This window comes from Serinus canaria, chromosome 24 (genome assembly GCF_022539315.1).
Source record: "Serinus canaria isolate serCan28SL12 chromosome 24, serCan2020, whole genome shotgun sequence".
In the NCBI taxonomy this organism is placed as follows: Eukaryota; Metazoa; Chordata; class Aves; order Passeriformes; family Fringillidae; genus Serinus; species Serinus canaria.
In genome coordinates this window covers 281,557-299,879 of record NC_066337.1, presented here as the reverse complement: position 1 = coordinate 299,879, position 18,323 = coordinate 281,557, and the positions used below count along the sequence as shown (strand labels likewise).

The following is an 18,323-nucleotide window of genomic DNA, read 5'->3' as shown; positions in this document are numbered from 1 at the left end:
AGCCACCTGCATCCTGGGAATGGGGAGAAACATCCACAGGATCTTCCAAAAGCAGCCAGAGGCAGTCCCAGCCCAGCTCTCCCCGACCTGCACTCCAGCAGCTGCTTTAATGCTACTCTGGATCCAGCTGTTGGTTTAGCATCCTGCCTCCTCCTCTCCACAAAGGTTATCAGGATCTAGAAATACCAGAAAAGACTCCAGGCATGGTTATACATCAGTACCTGTACAGTCTTTCTCACCATCAGAGAAAGTTTTTGTGAGTTTGGCATGACAGGGTGGGAGGATGGGGAACTAGAGAGAATCCACGAATAAAGAGAAGAAGCAATCTGGAAGTTAAAGTGTTTATTGATGTGTTTAAACTTTGTACATTCCCCACAGACCACACTAAGGAGTTTGCAGGTAAATCTGTGCATAGTGGGAAGAAACACAGAAAGGGGAAGAAAAAATAAAGTCACAGGAAAAATAGAAAAAATACACCACAGGTTACCAGAACCCCCAGATTAAAAAAAGCCATGAGCATTAACACCAACTATACAAGCATTACAAAGACATGATGATGGAGAGTGGAACTATGCCCCCTTTGGTCTTCTTAGGGCCTATGCATCCTATTTCCCTTAAAGTAGGCAGCATCCCTTTCCCAACATGTCACTCTCTTCCATCCCCAGCTAAGAGACCTTTCTGTGTTTGTCAGCTCCCAAGGTCCCAGTTATTGCAGTGATTTGTCATTTCTGGCCCAACATCACCCAGGGAGATGCAAAGGCTCATAAACCTGCAGCTCTTAACTACTTACCATGTTGGTGAGGCAGGAGAGCTGGGGAAATTAGAAAGTAGTAGCAAGAGGGAGCTGTTAATGCCAGGTGAGTACTGAAGGAAACTAGCTGAAAACAGAGGATTTCAATTCAATACCAGAACTTTCAACTCTAGAGCAGAACTGAATCTCGAAGGGGAATGTGCAGACCCAAGTATGCACAAACCATGTTCTAACATTCTACTAGAATAACTATAAACAGAGATGCTAGAAGCCTTTTAACTCCTTGCCTCCAGGGAGTCTTGATTCTTAGAGCCCAAGCTGCTAAGCAGCAGGGTGCACACCACTGGCATATGAAGATGGGGTTTTTTCTTTGTTTTTCTCTTTATCTTTTTTTTTTTTTTGTCTCATTATAAGGAATTTTGTTAGTTACCATTCCCAATTGCTTCCTTGCTTATACTGTAATAGCTCCTATCCCAAAATTAATCTCTTTGCAACTCCCAGTGAAATTCACTTAAAAAAAAAAAAAAAAGGAAAAAAAAATAATGCTTTATATACAAAAGCCAAAATGACCGAAGAGCCACAACTGTCTCCTTTTTTGAAAGTGGGCTGGTACAAACAGCCCTCAATGTACAGGTGGTCTATCAGAAATAAAAATCAACATTTCCCATTTTTATATATATAGAGCTTGTATCAGACAACAGTACAACAGAACTGGTATTTTTCAGATTATAAAAAAAAAAAAAGAAAACTACATCTCAGTCAAATATCTGCAATAGATCATTTTTTCCCATTTAAGGAGATTTATATATCATATTGTTATATTATCATTTCTTCACCCATTTTAAAGAATGGAAATTGCAACTCTACAGTAGTAATTATAGTCTTAATGATCCAGGAGTTCTGAATGTAAGATGAAGTCCTCTTGAAGCAACTGTTGGTCAGTAGTTGATCCAAAACACTGGACCACTTTGGCCCTTCACCCCGCACCTTTTCCCTTCGGGGCTATTCCATCTTCATCTCTTTTATATCTGCATCTGCTCCAGGTATTTGTAAGTAGGATTCTCATAGCCATGGTTTTGCATCTTGCTCAGATGCCGCTCCTCAGGGGTGAGCATTGGGTCAACCTTTGAGAAAAACACATGATACTGGGTCAAGGAGACACTTCTAGGATTGATTCCACAAAACAAGAGGCAATAGACAAACACTGAGTGAAAAAGGTAAACTGCAAAAGGTAATTTGTTTAACAGAATTACTTGTTCAGGAGCTGATGCCTCCTGCCCACCCAATTCCCTGTGGGGATGTTCTCACCAATCTGTCACTGCTCAGCCAACACTGCAAATCAAGAACCCACTTCTCTCATTGAAGAGGTTGTTATGATCTCCTGCATGGGTGGGGTAAAGGGAAAAGCAGCTTTCTCTGGGCTCCATTAAGTTGTAATGGAAATGTGCAAGGAAGAAGGAGCTGCTCTTTAGTATTTTGCCAATCACAACATCTTAATTGTCAATTAGCCAGAAGGACAAATTGCTATGGATTGACTGACTGGCTGCCCTGCTAAAGATATTGCCTGAAAAGATCATTTACTGCTAAATCCTACCCTGAGCCAGCCAGGAAAGCCTAAGGAAATCCTAGTGATAAGCAAATGTAACTCTGGAGTGGCAGGTGCCAGCACAGCACACCTGGGACTGGCACCTGCACACTGAGGAATGAGCAATGATGGTGTCAGCAAGGAGAGAGTTAATTCCTACCCAGCCAGAAGCAGAACTCTCCATGGCCTGGCAGCTCCTGCTATTCTCTACCCCCACACACATGTGATTCAACACTATTTTCATCCTCAGTTATGGAGCTGTTTCTCACCTCCACAATTCCATGGCTGATAGTCCCATACTGCCTCTTCCTCAGCATCACCAAGCTGATGACTATAACAGTAGCTATGGCAACAGCAATCACCAACAGCCCAATAAGGGCACTGCTGCTGAAGCCAAAGTCATCCCGGAGGGAGTTGTCATTATCCTGGAGGGAAGAAAACAGAGCAGGTTGAGGAAGAGCAATAAGGAAGATGCACTGCTGAACACAAACCTACACCATGGCCACTAGTAAGGTCTTTGACCATCGGTGGTATCAAGATATGACTGATTATACACTAGACAGTGTATATATAACCCCTAAGTATTCCACCCCTACATATTTCACCTCTGAATATTCCACCAGAACAATAACCAATGCAAAATTCTTTCCCCACTTAGTAGCTCTGGACAAACACTGGCCCACATAACTTCCCTATCCCACAAAACACTTTTGCAGTAGGAGTCAAGTTAATATCTAATTGTATCCACTGTTTACATCTTTATGCAGAAGGGCTGTACTGTGTTTCACTCTGCATGAGCCCCCAGGCATCCAGGCACCAAATCCTGAATTCACTAAAAATGGTCATCAAAATCCACCATTAGGAATTTGCAGTCCCTGGATTCAGCAGCCACAAACATACCGGCTCGTCCACCAGCCCTCCGACACGCTCTGCGTTGAAAATCATCTCCTTCACATCAAGGGTTTCATCAATTACCTAAAAACGGCCACAAAAGTGTTTTATGGAAGGATCCACACAAATCAAGGAGGAGAAGGAAGAGGAAGACAAACAAGAGACATTTAATGAACACTAGCAAAGGCTGAGGACCACTTACCATCTCCCCTTTGCTCTCAACAGCCTGGAATGTTCTCCAACTCTCATACAGCCACCAGAGATAATATTGAGATAGTATTACAGCTAGTTACCTCCAGACTATCTCAGACTAAAGCCCCAGTGGAAAAAAAAAAAAAAACAATAAAAAAAATAGGTGCTAACTTTGGACCCAGCATTTCTGTTATGTAAGATCTAACCTGAGGCTTTAAAACAGTATTAAAAAGAAATTCAAAAGCTGGCTTTTTAATTTTTATAAACCCATGGAATTGAGTCAAATGTCTTTCACTAGAACCTAAAGAATTCTTGACACTGTAGATAGAGACAACTCCTGCTGGGTTGCTCACCTTCAGAGGAAGGTGAGGCCTCCCTTGACATGAAAAAAAAGTGGGAACACAAATGGAACACACCAACATTTGGTGTGTTCAGGCAGTGAACCTAGTGAAAATAAAGGGACATCAAAAGGTCTGATGCCTGAGAGTTCTCAGCATTAGACTGCCAAAGATCTGAAGCTCTCTCCTTCCCTTCCCCTCCCACCCTTCTGATGATAATCAGTATTAAGAGCCTGCAATAGTCACAAAACTGACTTCCCCACACCATATGGATAATGAACACACTGACATTCTGTGAGCTGGAACGAGACATGGAAACAAGCCACTGCTATTAATTAGTGTCCACAGCAGGTTTAGCTTCACAAAATAAAGGTGGAGAGCTCACCACATTTTCATCCACCTTCTTCTTGCTGTTAATCACTTTTTCTTCAGCACCAATCAGCCCGTCCAGCTCAGTCATGCCAGAACCTGCACCAAAAGAGCAAGGAGAGCCCATAAGCCCTTTGTAACATTTTTGGAAGGGTCACCTACTCTGCGTGGAGCTGCCATGGATCGTGTATTTAACTGCACAGACCGCTGAGTATTAACCTTTCCTCATGCTGCTGTGTCAGATGGCAGGTCACAAACTACAGTGACAAGTGATTAGGAGGGCTGTTAATGAGGGTAAATGAGGTGGCAATGAGAGGAGCAGACAGTACTCATCACCAAAATCAGGCTGAAGTGTCAATTCAGACAAACCGCACAGTTAAAGTGCTTCTGTTAGATGGCTCCAGACAAGGCATAACACACAGTGAATGCAGGAAGGGCTGCAGGTGTCACCCCAGGTCACCAACATCCCTCTGTTGACCCTGAACAGGAGTGGACACACATCCATCTGCCAAAAGCCAGCACACAGGGAATGCTTTCAGCATTGCCCATTCTGCTGGAATCAGGCACATCAGCAAGTGCCTCAGAAATGGGAATTTGAATTCCAAGGTCACCCAGCAAGGCTCTGTAATGAGCTGTTGTCCCACACCTGGCACAAGCCCAAAACCAATAAATCCCAGGACAAGGGAGGAGCAGAGAACTACAACAGCCTTTGTACCAGAACACTACTACTTCCATTTCCAGGCTGGAACCAGCACTGGCTCAAGAGAAGAATAGCAATTAACAGAAGGCTATAAACTGTTTTGATCCAAAGCATTTATAAATACATCAGATCAGTAAGAGTCTGATGCAAACTGCTCTGATATAACATGGCATATTAGAACACCAGTGTTCCACTGGTGGTGGGGACAACATAATGACTTGTGATGCACTAGTGCAAAAGCAGGACAGTGAAGCCTCAAACCTGCAGTGGATCTTTCCAATGACATGGGGGAAATTCTACTACAGCACTTCAGGCTCTGCTGGTGACTGCAAACCCCCCACTCTGCACAAACTGCTGAGCTTGCAAGGTGCACAAGACATTTCAACTGCTGCTGGAATTGGCAACATTTTCTTTGATGAGATGCACAGACAGGCTACTTGGCTTCAAGGCAAGTTTTTACAGTGACAAGTTTGTATTGCCTGAAAACGCCACAGAAATAACATTTCACTACGAAACATCTCAGGTTTTAGTGTATCACGTTTTTCTTCAGAGGCAGTAATCAGATTCAAAGCACAGCCAAGACTGCCAGCCTGGCTTCCCTCAACTGTCAAAGCAGGTTACGTTATTATGGAAGTCAATGATTGAGCTTTTCAGGAGAAACCAGCCACAAATAGTTTGTACAGAACTACTATATCAGCTTCTGGCCTATAGTTTGGCCTTTGGTTGCTTTATCCCAGTCTCAGAAGCCAACCCAGCACAGTCTCCAGAGCTGAGAGTTCAGCTGCTGCACTGAGCTCTGCTATTTGTCTCAGTGTGCAGTACCAAGTAAAAGACCCAGTGCTATGCAGCTCAAAGGCACAGTTTATATTATATACCTGACAGGGAAAAAAATCCAAATACACACACCTGTACAAAATCCCCCCACCCCCAATTCTCCCTCAAAGCCCTTGAGCAATTCAATGAAAAGGGAAGGGAGAGGAGGAACAAGTGTAGGACAACTGCTGTCCCCAGGTCATCAGAGACTCTTATATTTACTCCAACAGGGAGAACTAGCACAAGTTTATCATCCTTAAGGCAATGCAACAATTGTCCAAAAATTTAATAAATAAAATATCAAACTAAAGTTTGCTCCAATTCTTTCCAGAGCAGTCAGCACAGTGTACACTGATCCACACCAGGGATGAAGGGGACTTACATTTGCAGAGAAATGTGGATAACAAGAATAGTTTCAAGCTATTTTGTCTTCACTGTGATACAAAACCACGCGTGCTCACATGAAATAGTTATTAGCAAAATCTTTTGCTCTCCTTTGAGATCTACACAATATATTTGGAAACAGATCTACACAATATATTTGGAACCAAAGGCAGATTAAAACACTGGGTTTATTCCACACACAGCTCATGCAGCACTACTCTGCAAGAGCCTCCCTTTTCTACTGATCCTTCCCTGATTCCATATCGCTAATAGACACATTATTTAATGCTAATATTTTTATGCTGCTCTTAAAGCTGCTTTTTAGCCAGGCTCTGAGCTACTGCAGAATTAACCCTGACTTAAGGGAGAAATGTAAAACCAAAAACACTTTGCTGGTATGGAGAGATGCTACGTGTGGGAAGGTGATGCCGAGGAAAGCACAAACATGGAGGAGGAATCTCCTGATTTATCTGTCCCATACTAGCTGCACTCCATAAGGACATTTAGATTAGAAACAGTTTTTGTCCTGAAGTTTTGTGGCGTCATGGCACATCAAGGACAGGCTCCACAGGAGGCAGAAGAGCCTCTGGACTATTCCCTGCCAGCACAGCAGAGTTTAATCTGAGAAGTGTCACAAATGGAGAGATGCAAAGCACCACTGCAGACACTGGTTAAGGTCACATTCCCCAAGGGCTAACAGCCACTCCAGGCACTCTGAGACCCTTGTGATCCCATCAGGGAGGAACACACACAACTGGATGCTCAGACTAGCTGGCTTCTTTAACACTAGGCCTAAACAAGCAAAAGTGAACATGACTGGTCTAAGTGAAAGCAGCAAAATGAAAATCAAGGTGAGTATGGAACTAAAATGAAGCTATCAGACACACTGACGAGGTAGGAAAGTGATCAAAAGCACTGTAAGGGAGCAGCTTGGAACCAACCTTTTTTCATTGGATGGTACAAATCCGGCTGAGGATCTAGCAGGAGGGAAAACAAAAATAGCACAGAAAGGAGATTAAGAGAGAAAGGAAAATAGGCTTGTGCATGTTTTCTGACTCAGACCCTGGGAAAAGCTTTAAGCCTACAGCTTTACACTCAGGACTCTGTTCAAGCGTTTTTAAAATAAATACACACATACACACCAGCTGTCAACATCCAATGATAAAAAAAAAAATAGATATACATCTTTAAAAAAACAAGAGAATTCCTTCACCCTTCAACAGGTCACAGCACAAAGATTTAACATTACACGAGAACATTTTTGTTAAAGACTGAAAATTAATTCCAGAGTCAAGATGCACTGTAAAAACATTCACTGCAAGATGAAATGAGAGCACAATTTTGCAAAGAGAAGTATAAGAAAATCATTAGAACAGCTCAGCAGACATTACTCGCAGCACTGCTTCTCCAGTGAGTGAGGGGTCCTGTCAAGGTGACTGCTTTACTCTACATCACCCAAAGAGATTGGAGCTTTCTCTGTTCCAGCTGAGCCTACTGTCTAAGGAAAACCACCAGTAAATCCAGTGTTCGGTTCCACATACCTTCACTTTCAGGCAAGGCTGGGAAGGTTTTCACCTGGAATGGGTGGAAAGGTTTGCCATCCATGGGAATTTCTTCACTCTCCTCAGAGCTCACTCTGACATCCACCTGGGACTCAGAAATGGAGGATGTAAACTGATCCATGTCTGCACGCTGCTCCTGAAGCAGCTCATCTGAAAGGAATAAAAGGAATTATTACACAGACTGCATGAAACCTGGTAGCGACAGAGAGGGGCAGATGGTTTGAACCAGGCTGAGGCAGGACTGCAGGGGAACACTGCTCTCAGGGCTGCCAGGTTATATTATCTTGTGTATTTCATCTGGAATTCTCAGTAAAGGTGTTGGTTAGAAATGCATTCGAATAAGGGCCAAGAAGTTTGATGGGGCAAGAGGTTTTGGCAAGATGAGACTAACCTACAAGGGGAGAACGTATCTGGGCTTTTTTAATGGATCTTTTTCATCTCCCTTAGAGAGACTGTTTTGCTATTCTGAACATTGTTGACTTTTTCTTAAAGGGACAGTGAAAATTCTTGGAACAAAATATTCTAACTGGCTATTTTGTAACATCCAGACAGTATCTTCCCTGAGCCTGAGCCCAAGCGCTTGTTGTCAAGGGCAGCCCCTCAAAGGAGAGAGCAGTCTTTTGGGAGCTCATTGGATACAAAAACTTGGGAGTCTAAACACAGCAGCAGAGGGGCTGGCATACACACTCACCAATCTCATCCTGAATTTCTTCAGCCACATATGGCACCTTATACAGCAGAGACAAGCTTTGATTCATTCGTTCCTCAATCACATGAAGATGTGTCATCACCTGCAGATGTAAAAGAATGTGTTGGAGTAAGCAAAAACTGTCAGTCACTTCACAGAACCAGTTCTTTCCTTGCTCAATAAAATATCTATTACTGGTGAATCTGCCATGACAGGCAACAGGGGACACAGATCCATCCAGTCCAATTCTGTTACCAGTGCTCTCACACTTCACTGGAACTGGCCATCTGAGACGGTGCACTCAGGAGTTTGTGAAATGCTGGGAGTAAGAGATGATTCAGCTGACTCTCACTGTAATCAGCTCTGCACTGCAAACACTAAAATGCCAGTGAATCTGGTATTTCTCATATGCCCAACATAGTCATAATTCATCTCCTGTAGCAGCTTTATTAAATGGATTATCATTCCTGACTGCTAGAAAAGACATAAGCAAAAGGAGCAGACAGGATATTTTAACAGCTCTGGTTTCAGAACAAAAGCGCCTTTCAAACCAACTGTGGCATTACATTTGTCCTACACCACTCATGGGCAGCAGCGTTCTCCCTTCCTTTGAGCAATACATTCAAGCTCTGGGCAAGTTCAAATCACTCCTCCCAATCACATTAAATCCAGCATCGAAGTTAGGCCTGACCTGAAGAGGGTGCTGCATAATCAGGGATCAAGGAGAGCAAGGAAAACGTTTATATAGATGGCCAAACATTGCAAAGAGCGAGAGTCAGATGGTCCTGTTTCACAGTCTGATGTGTGCCTGACCTTTAAGAGCAAGGATGAAAATTTAACTTTGAATGTGGCAGATTGTCAATCCAAGAAATCGACTGAGGAGCTTAAAAGTGCATGTGAAAGGTAAAGTGAATGGAAATTCACCCACATCCCTCACATGTCAATTTGTTGACACTGCAGCCTTCGGAATCAATTAAGAACTGTTTAGGGTTTAGCTTAAGAACAGAGTTCACACACTCTCTCCTGGGCTGTAGCAGCAGCAGAACTAAGCGCTGGGTTGGGCTGTGCTTGACATGTCTGAAAACATGACCACAAATTCCATATGGAGAGCCAAGCACCATCATAACCACCTCAGTTGCCACCACTCCTCCTGGGGATGTGCAGCTGAAGAAGAATCTCACAGGCAGTGGGAGTTCAGGAGACACAAGGTGAACGTGAACTGCCAACACCAAGAAGAAAGGTGGAATCCATTGAATCTGCCAACTCCCAGTGTGATGTTTGCTTCTGGAAAATCATTGTGACATCACTCTGTCCCTCACCAGAAAGGACAGCAACAGGCTTTAGACTGTCTCCTACCCTTAACCCAGAATATTTCCATCTCTTGGTTATACAGTTTTTTATGCACTTTTTTCCTCAGTGCCTACTTCTTCCTCTGGGCAGCACTAAAAGTGCTCCACTGCACTGTCTCCCTGCAGCTCTCCATTCTTTCTTCTTCTTGCTTATCTTTTGTGCACTGTAGAATTCAAAGATACTGCAAAGCAGCATACCAGCCACAAACTGAGATGAGGAAAACATTCCTAAAGCTGCAAAAGGACAGTGAGTTCTCTCTGAACCTAAGAAAGGGCACATCCTTCCAAACAGATCTTTCAGTGTTAACAGACCATTCTTGATGTGAATTTTGAATTGGCCTTCCAGCACATCTTTCACTATTTTAAAACAAGCGAAAACATGTATCAACATAATTCCAAAGACTTCTGGAGTATCTGCAAGGACTCGTACAAATACAAAAGGCAGGTTTGAAGTAACATTCACATAGACTACCCAGCAGAAGGTAAAGAATTTTCTGGCTGTTCAGAAGTAAAATACAGTGTAGTGATGCGGGAAGAGTGCTGGTCAAATGCCAGCACACCCACTAGAATTGCTCATTTTCTGCTTTGAAGATAAGGATTAGGAGGAAAGCAAAGCTGGTTTAGAACTTTAAAAGAAACTTTATTAACAGAAATAAAAGAAAAAATAATTTAAAAAATCAAAATAAACCTTCAGACCTCTTCTCTGCCCATCAACTTTTCTTTTTCCCACTGACAACGTAAAGAGACAAAATTGGTATTTTCAGACAGTTTACCACTTTTAAAATAATCTTTCTTTAGTCTACTTAGGGAGAGGAGTCTCTCCTGCCATGCCATGGAGACTTTTCCACAAGATTTTTCCATAGTTTTCTTGAGGTTTTAATTTTCACGATTAGCCCCTTCCCAGAAATCTGCAATCATGAAGTCCCTACCACCTTCTGGTAGTTTTCCCACAACTATCACCATGGGTCATGTCATGGTTTGAGAGGAAATGAAGTTTTTTGTGATGGTGTGGTCACGCCAATCGGTGTTCAGATTTTAATACTGGTTTGTCCACTGAGGGCATGGATACGCCTCTGAGAACACAGGGGGTTAAAAGCTGTAAACTCCCAGGGGAATTTCCTTTGGGTTCTGGTTTGGAACAGAGCGGACCCTCCCCTGCCGGGCTCCAAGTTGGGCAGGGGGAGAGGGGAGCCATGTGGCCGGAGGGAAGTAGGCCAGGCCTGGGCCAAAGGGTAGAGAAGCACTGCACTGTGAGGGCTTCGGGCAGCCATCCCCCATTTCCCACCCCTGGAGGGAGAGAGAGAGAGAGAGAGCAGCCTGTGCCTGTGATAGCTCGGCTGGCGTGAAGGAGAAGGGGGGGGAGGTGCCCAGCAGGGTAGCCAGCCCTGGGAGTTCATGAACCAAACCAGGAGAGCCTGGGACTTTTAACCCTTCTTGGGTTGATGAAGGGATGATGGAAACCTTGCAAATGCTGATTCCTCCTGAAGTTGATGAGATTGAGAGAAGTTGAGAAGAATCCTAGGTGGGAGGATTGGATAGCCATGACAGAACCCTTGAGTTCCTGTGACACAGAGACTGCATTCTAGGGGGAGGCAATGGCTCAGAGCCAGGAGAGTGCGGTGATGTGAAAGTGTTTGACCAGAGACGATGGGTGAGGAGGGTGGTGGTGGTGCCCTCCATCTTTGAAGAAGAAGAGGAAGATGATCTCTGTTCAAGAGACCCCTCAGCCCCAGGGGGAGAAATCTGGGGGGGACAGGTGTCCCAAAAGGAGAGGGACTGTGCTCTTTTTTGGAACTGGACAAAACATCCTTAAAGGGAAAAAACCCAAGAAGCAGCTCTGGTCCATGTGCAGTGGTGAGAGCACTGGACATGGAAGGAAGAGGTCATGATGGCAAAATGTTCTCCGGGCGGTGCCACACATGACATGGAAACACGAGAAGTTTCAACTGTTTCCTGGGGAAGTCTGTGGTGCAAGAGGGACTCCTCTCTTCTCGAGGAATTGAGAATTGATTATCTAAAGGGTGGTAATGGAATTTGGAGTTTGGTGGGGGGGGAGGAGGAGGAAATTTGGAAGGTTTTTATCCTGTGTTCTGTGTGTTTTCCTTGTAGTTTTAGGTTAAAAAAGTTCTTTTTTCTTTCAATCTTAAGTTGGAGCCTGCTCTGCTCTGTCTCTGATCACATCTCATAGTAGATACCAGGAAAAGAGGTATTCTCATGGGGGCACTGGCATTGCGCCAGGCTCAAACGATGACAGGTCATTTCAGCTTATTGGGGTACAATTTTAAGGATGAGTTGTTCTAGTACAGAAACAAAAGTTCTCTTCTTTTATCTCTGGGAACAGAGGTTTTCTTCTTCCATCCCTGGGGCAAGGTTTTTCATCTCTCTCATTTCTCTCTGTTCAAGCTTCTCATTGGATCACAGCTACTTCAACATCTGCTTGCTTCAACACATGTGCCCCTGCTCATAGTTGTGGTTAGAACGCCACCCAGATCGCCCCAGTGCATTCCATGAGTCACAGGGGAAAAAAAAAAACCTCTGGTGTTTCAATTATATCTTCACCATGGACTTACAAGAGAATTTCAGCTCAAGACTAAGGCATCTCCTCATTCTCCTCCCATCTGGGATTTGACTCTTTCGTCACTAACCTTGGTGTCTCCATGTTTTTTCCTTTACATGTCTTCACCCTTTCCTTTTCTCTCACTCAAGAGAGGATTGATGTCTGCAAGTTTCATCTGTGCACTAAAAAGAATTACTATCTTGTCCGGGCCTGCGGATGGCCACGTGATTGCTGCGGGGCAGCACCCACTCTAGCCGCACACCTGGCTTCTGGACCCTACATGGTCAATTCCAGCCACAGGGCTGCTTTCTGCGCGGGGCTGCAGGGCCACCTCTGCTCTCAGACACGAGATTTTCCACGGTGCCAGCGGAATGGCTTGGTGGCACACAGCTGGAGCCAAACAGAGCCGGCCTGGCCCGTTCGCTGTGGCTGAACTGTGCATGGCAAAATCTCAGCTGAGCCGCAGGCTGAGACGGCCAGGCTGTGCAGCGGAGCAAGCCTGGCCAGCATCCAGTTACCTGTTCAAAAGCCAGAAGCAAGAGTGTTTTTTCTAGGGTTTGTTTGTTTTTACGTGTGATTTTGCAGAGGCATGTTCAGCTCTCTTAAGTGGTTTGACAGGGTGCCAATATTCAAAACTAGCCAGTTGATTCATTCTGTTGGGTCCAGAGAAAGCAGTTAGCAGTTCTTCCATAACTAATGGACTTTATCTATCAAATGGTAAAACATAAACCCATCAAAACCAGACTTTCTGATAAAGCTAACAACATTGATCAAGTACTGGAAAGGGTTAAAATTTATGTGCTGGAAACCAGGCTATCACGCTGCAGAGGCATGAGAGAATTCCCACAAACCACAAACATAGGCACTATGAAGATCAAGCCTAAGGAAAGAAACATGTAGACTTGGAAGAAGTGAGGAAGCCTGTTCAAGAAAACCAAGTCGCCAGCAAATACATTTCAGGGGTGCTTGATAAAAGGAAACATAAAACTGATACTGAGGTAGGTCCAAACCCCTCAACTTGCCACTGTGACTAACAATGTATAAAACAGAGCTTCAATTTTTAACACTGTCAGGCACCAAGGAAAACCATGCAGAGATCATTTCTGGTGACAGGAAGTAAGCACAGGAGAGAGGGAGAGCTCCATAAGGATGAAATTGCAACACACAGCTTCCAGAGCCTTCGACAGCCCCAGGGCTGGACAATAATGGCTCCCTTGACAGAAACCCCCATCAATACCTGGGATTTCATTTGCGCAGCCTTCTCTGGATCCACGGCCAGGACATGCTGGTAGTGGCGGATGGTGTGCAGCCTATCCTTGTTCTCGGCACGGACATAGCGCTTCAGGGCCTGCAGGATGCGGTGGGGCTGGAGGACAGGAGCAGGGAATAGGTCAAACCACTGGTGTCAACCCCAAAACCACAGTTGAAAACAGCACTTCAGGGGTGAGCCCAATTTGCTGCTGGACAGATCTAACACCTGCACTCATCCCCTGGAGTTTTTTTTTTTTTTAATTAAGCCAGTTTCATTCAGAACACTTAATTTTAAATCAGTATGACTCAGAACATCACACCTTATGAACTGTGCTTTATGGACACCAAACAAAGCAGAGTTTTTTCTCCCCAGACAGGAAGGAGTGAGAGTCAATTACAGACCCACTGCTAAGTCTGCAACACCAACTTCTACAACAAAGAAGCTCTCCTAGAAACCAATTCCCAGTTTCTTCAAGTCACAGGCAATCTTCTCACCAAGACATTCCCACCTGCCATCCTACCCAATGCTACGCTACTGGAAAAATGTGTAGGGAAGAAACTCACACGTGGTGGGTCAGCCTGCAGGGCAGCCAGGTAGTTCTCCAGGGCAATGCGACGGCGATCGTTCAGCATGGCTTCCACACGAGCCAGGTGAGTCTCCACCAGCTGCTGTTTCTCACTCGCTGCTTCTTTCTCCAGAGATTTTACCATGGCCTGGAAGTGCTAGAAGAAAGTAATCTGTGTGAAATGCACTCTGTGATCAACACCATATGAAACTCTTTAGAACTAACAGAGATGGTAAAACTCCACATCCAACCCATTTACAGTTAGGAGAGAAAGCCATGGAAAAATGCTGATGAAGATTTCATCTCTGCAAATTCAGTAGTGATAATTTGCCTTCCAAACTTCCTTCACAAGCCCCTTCAAAGGTTTGAAGAGTGAAAAGGACCTTGCACATAAAGACTATGCTGGGGATGGGAGATCCAGGCTGTGCTGAAGAACTGATACAATATTAATTCTTTCTCTCAACCCTGCAATACAAAAACTGGATTGATCCCCTCAGCCTGGAGCCATTAATTTAAATTTGCAGAAGTTTACAAAGGTATTGCATAGCGAATTTTCCATCAGCACGCCTTCAGATCAAATCTCTCTGTACTCTTTTAGAAAGGTCATAACCCTCAGTTCCAAACCAACCAGAATAGTCCACTAAGTGTTACATTTAAACAGAGATAATGATAAACTTTTGCATTTGTGCATAGTTCCAAACAGTGATTTATATTAAAAAATGCAGAGACAAAACTGTGTTCCAGGATAAAATCCAAAGTGGGCTTAAAAGCTGCAGTCAATCACTTCATTGCATATTGGTTTGAGACAAATTCACAGAGTTGTAACAGCCAGAAGAGCCTTCCCCTAATGATCCCACACTGCAATCTCTCATTAACGTCCACAGTCTCTTCATAAGGCACAAGATTAGCACTTTGGCAGCAAATCAGCTTCATCTGCTGTCTAAGCTGTTTTCACTAAGTCGGCCCAAGCAGGAAATGTGTGCCCAGAGAGCCAGAGCTGACTCTGAACCAGACTCTGAGGCCAGTGTTAGTGCAAAACAGACCAAAGGTCTGAAATTGCAATTTGGCTCCACTGATGCTATGCCTGAGGTAAGATCACCTTCTACTAGTGTGTGTAGGAAAGGACCTGATCATCTCCAGTTTAAAGAACAAAGCAAACAATTGAATCAAACCTCCTCTAAAAGGCACTGTTGACAGAGCAGGAAGGCTGCTCTTGCATCTCAGCTGTCTTTTAGCTCTGAATATTGCCATCTCTCTCAGTAACTTTCCCCTTTAGTTCCTTCCACTCTTACCTGGATCAGAGTCTGCCTTTCTGCCTTGGGGAGATTAACAGCCTGGTGCTCTGCTTCCTCCCACTCCTTTTTCACCTGGACAGGAAAAGGACAGAAGAAGAAGACACACACGAACAAGACACAAATTTACATCTTATCTTTATGAGTTCCTTTGCCTTCACAGGCAGATCCTAGCACAGACTGGCTGGGTTTTGAAGGCACAAAAGAGCTGTTGTGGGGTTTAAGCCTAGCACTTAATCCCTCTGAGTAACAAGCCAAGCTTCACAGAAACCCGTAAGGGTTTAGGCTGGAAGGGACATCCAAGATGAGCTGGAAGACTCATCTTGTTCCACTCCCTGCCATGGGCAGGGACACCTTCTACTAGACTGGATGGCTCCAAGCTCTGTCCAACCTGGCCTTAAACACTTCCAGGTATGGGGAATCCACAACCTCTCCAGGCAACCAGTGCCAGGGCTTCAGCACCATCTGAATAAAGAATTTATTCCCAGCATCAATGTAATTTCTCTCTCTCAACACTGGAGAAATAAAAATCTGACTCCCATGGAAGAAACACACAGAAGGCTGGAAACTGGAATCACCAGTTTTTCCATTAAAATTCACCACCAATTTTTCCAGTAAAACAGGGGCAGCAGACGACAAACAAACAACCACACAGCACAAAGCCTGAAGGCTGACACTCACCCGGTCCATGCGGTTGTGGTGCCTGACCTCCAGCTGCTCCTTGGCCTTCTGGAAGCGGGCATGCTCATTGTCATCAGCAGGGGTCTCAAAATAGACATCCACATCATCAGTTGGCACTACAAGAAGAGGGAAGGGTAAGCATGGTCAGAAACCCACAATCCTGGATTGCAGAGTACAAGGAAAGGACTCTCTGTGCCTGCCTAATTAATAGTCTGGCAAGCTGAGCCTACTGAACCACCACCTTCCAGAGTCTGTTTTAGAATCTTTACGGTGCCAATTTTCTGTCCAACATCAGCTCCACCAGCCCAAATGGCAGCGACGACCACAGCTCCCAGCACTGCTTGGCCTGAGCAGTGCTGAGGTGAGCAGCACTCAGCTCCAGAAACACAGTGCCTGGCATGACAGGATACAGAACTACTTTTCCCTTCCCTTCCACATTGGCTTTGGATGGTTTAAGTGACATTCTGTGCATTAGCTGTTTGTTGACAAGCTGGCTCCAGACATCATTAATATGATTAGGGAGTTTGACAATGTATCTGAACAAAACCAGTAATTTACACTTCAAACCTACTTTCCCTACCAGATGCACCATGCAGGACTTACAGGCAATGATATTAGACAAGACAGCAACAGAAGGAGACTCAGTGTGACAAAGTGACTTGTCCAATACACTGGATGGTTTGTAACTTCAAGACATCCAAATTCGACAAGGGGAAAAACAAAGTTTCAGAACTGATAAACTTCAAGCATTTACAGAATCCACATCAGGGGCTCTGTATTTCTTACACTGCAGTTCAGGAAGTGTTGAAAGTGTTCCTGTGCTATGGTTTTAGGAACTACACATACCAGAGCCTTTCTGAAAGATCTGTGGCAAACATGATGCACTCTGTTGTTACCCTTCACCTGAGGGAAGGCACAAAGGGACAGTTAAGGCAACCTGTCATCCACATTAGTTATTTGGGTGGAAAAACCTCCAACGTGTCATTAAAGACAGCATGCTTCAGAAAGAAATTACCTGGCACTTCAGCATGAACACTGAGTAAGAGCTCAGCATGCACTGCATCCACCAACCTTCCCTCTAACTAGGGGGAAATAATGACAATATACAACACAGACACTATCGTTGCGTGCAAGGGACAATGTCATATCCATCCCATATTCCGGCCCTGCTCCTGGCATTCCTGAACCAGGTTTGGACACAGAGAACTCTCTTCCCAGCCTCAAATTCTTCTGTAACAGGACAACCTTTTGTACAAAAAGCTCCTGACATCCGCATCTTTTCTTTCACCACCTCAGTTAGATCAGCCCAATCTAAAGCACTTGCATGAAGCACATTTTGTAAACAGGATTATGGCTGTATAGTCAGGCTGCCAAGCCCCAGATAACACAAAAAGCCTTTCAAAAGCTTTAATGGTAGCTGAAGTGGAAGTGCTGGAGTTCAATAATAAGATTAATAAAGAGGTTAAAATGTTTTTGGTAGTTTTATCATCTGACATAAAAGCCAGTTGAAACTGGTGCCAAAAACCTTAAGCACTCAAAAACACAGGCATTGTTGTGTTGTGATTCGTATTTCATACCAACATGAAAATGGGAATCTGAATTCTATACTACTGGTCTGATATTTTCCAAAATTAAAGTAGCAAGAAAATGCCTACTACCAGGAGAACAGTAGCCTGCTTTTCAGGACCTACTGTCAAACATATGCATGGTAACATGACTGGTGAAAGCAAGGGCTTCCTTACATATATTTTGATTAAAAAGCCAGTTAGGCAAGAGGTCAGAGACAGCCCCTGGTCCCTGTTATAGATCTGGAAGAAGACAGCTGAGCCCTCAGCAAGAACTGCAAGTCACCAGGGAGCACAGACAGCATATGGTGAGGGGCACTTTCCTGAGAAACAATCACCCTACTGACCTAGGGAAGCAGAGACAGGAGGAGACTGCTGCTAAGGGACAGACACCAGAACCAAAGGAATAAGCTACAAACGGGTCCTCTACTGCCCAAGGGAAGGAGGAGACACCACACGCCAGACAGACAGCGACCAGCTGCAAAAGGCCAGTGGGAGGCAGGACTTACTCATCTTTTTACACACAGCCATACAATACTCCTCTGACTCAAAATTGTTCCTGTTGCCTCCGCAGCCTCCATATATAAAGCGAATGCATTTTCTCTTGTTAGGATCGAAGTACCAACGAGGCATCACAGCCCGGCAGGGCCCTGTCATGGCCTCCTGGGAGCAGACAGCTGTGTGGAAACGGGTGAGAACATGAGCTAGTGAGGAGCATAGGCTTTGACGAGCGATTTACGTGATGCAGAGGTGGCTCTACTTCACCCCCTCCTCTGAAGCGCTGGCCTC

At 44.5% G+C, this 18,323-nt stretch overlaps 1 protein-coding gene across 5 annotated transcripts in view; it reads right to left on the bottom strand.

Annotated features, from left to right (window-relative positions):
• Positions 1-327: 327 nt before the first annotated feature.
• Positions 328-18,323, bottom strand: part of APLP2 (amyloid beta precursor like protein 2) — a 50,118-nt gene continuing 32,122 nt past the window's right edge. The window contains exons 7-18 of one of the 5 annotated variants that reach the window (XM_009097834.2): positions 18,044-18,211; positions 15,970-16,085; positions 15,289-15,363; positions 13,995-14,153; positions 13,417-13,545; positions 8,277-8,376; positions 7,565-7,735; positions 6,965-7,000; positions 4,143-4,225; positions 3,237-3,311; positions 2,606-2,761; positions 328-1,875 (exon numbers count right to left, since the gene is read on the bottom strand). In XM_009097834.2, the coding sequence (XP_009096082.2) occupies positions 1,774-1,875; positions 2,606-2,761; positions 3,237-3,311; positions 4,143-4,225; positions 6,965-7,000; positions 7,565-7,735; positions 8,277-8,376; positions 13,417-13,545; positions 13,995-14,153; positions 15,289-15,363; positions 15,970-16,085; positions 18,044-18,211 (1,370 nt within the window). In that variant the 3' untranslated portion in view covers positions 328-1,773. The remainder of the gene's footprint in view (positions 1,876-2,605; positions 2,762-3,236; positions 3,312-4,142; positions 4,226-6,964; positions 7,001-7,564; positions 7,736-8,276; positions 8,377-13,416; positions 13,546-13,994; positions 14,154-15,288; positions 15,364-15,969; positions 16,086-18,043; positions 18,212-18,323) is intronic. The other 4 variants (XM_030232833.2, XM_009097835.2, XM_030232834.2 and 1 more) reach the window with 4 other exon arrangements.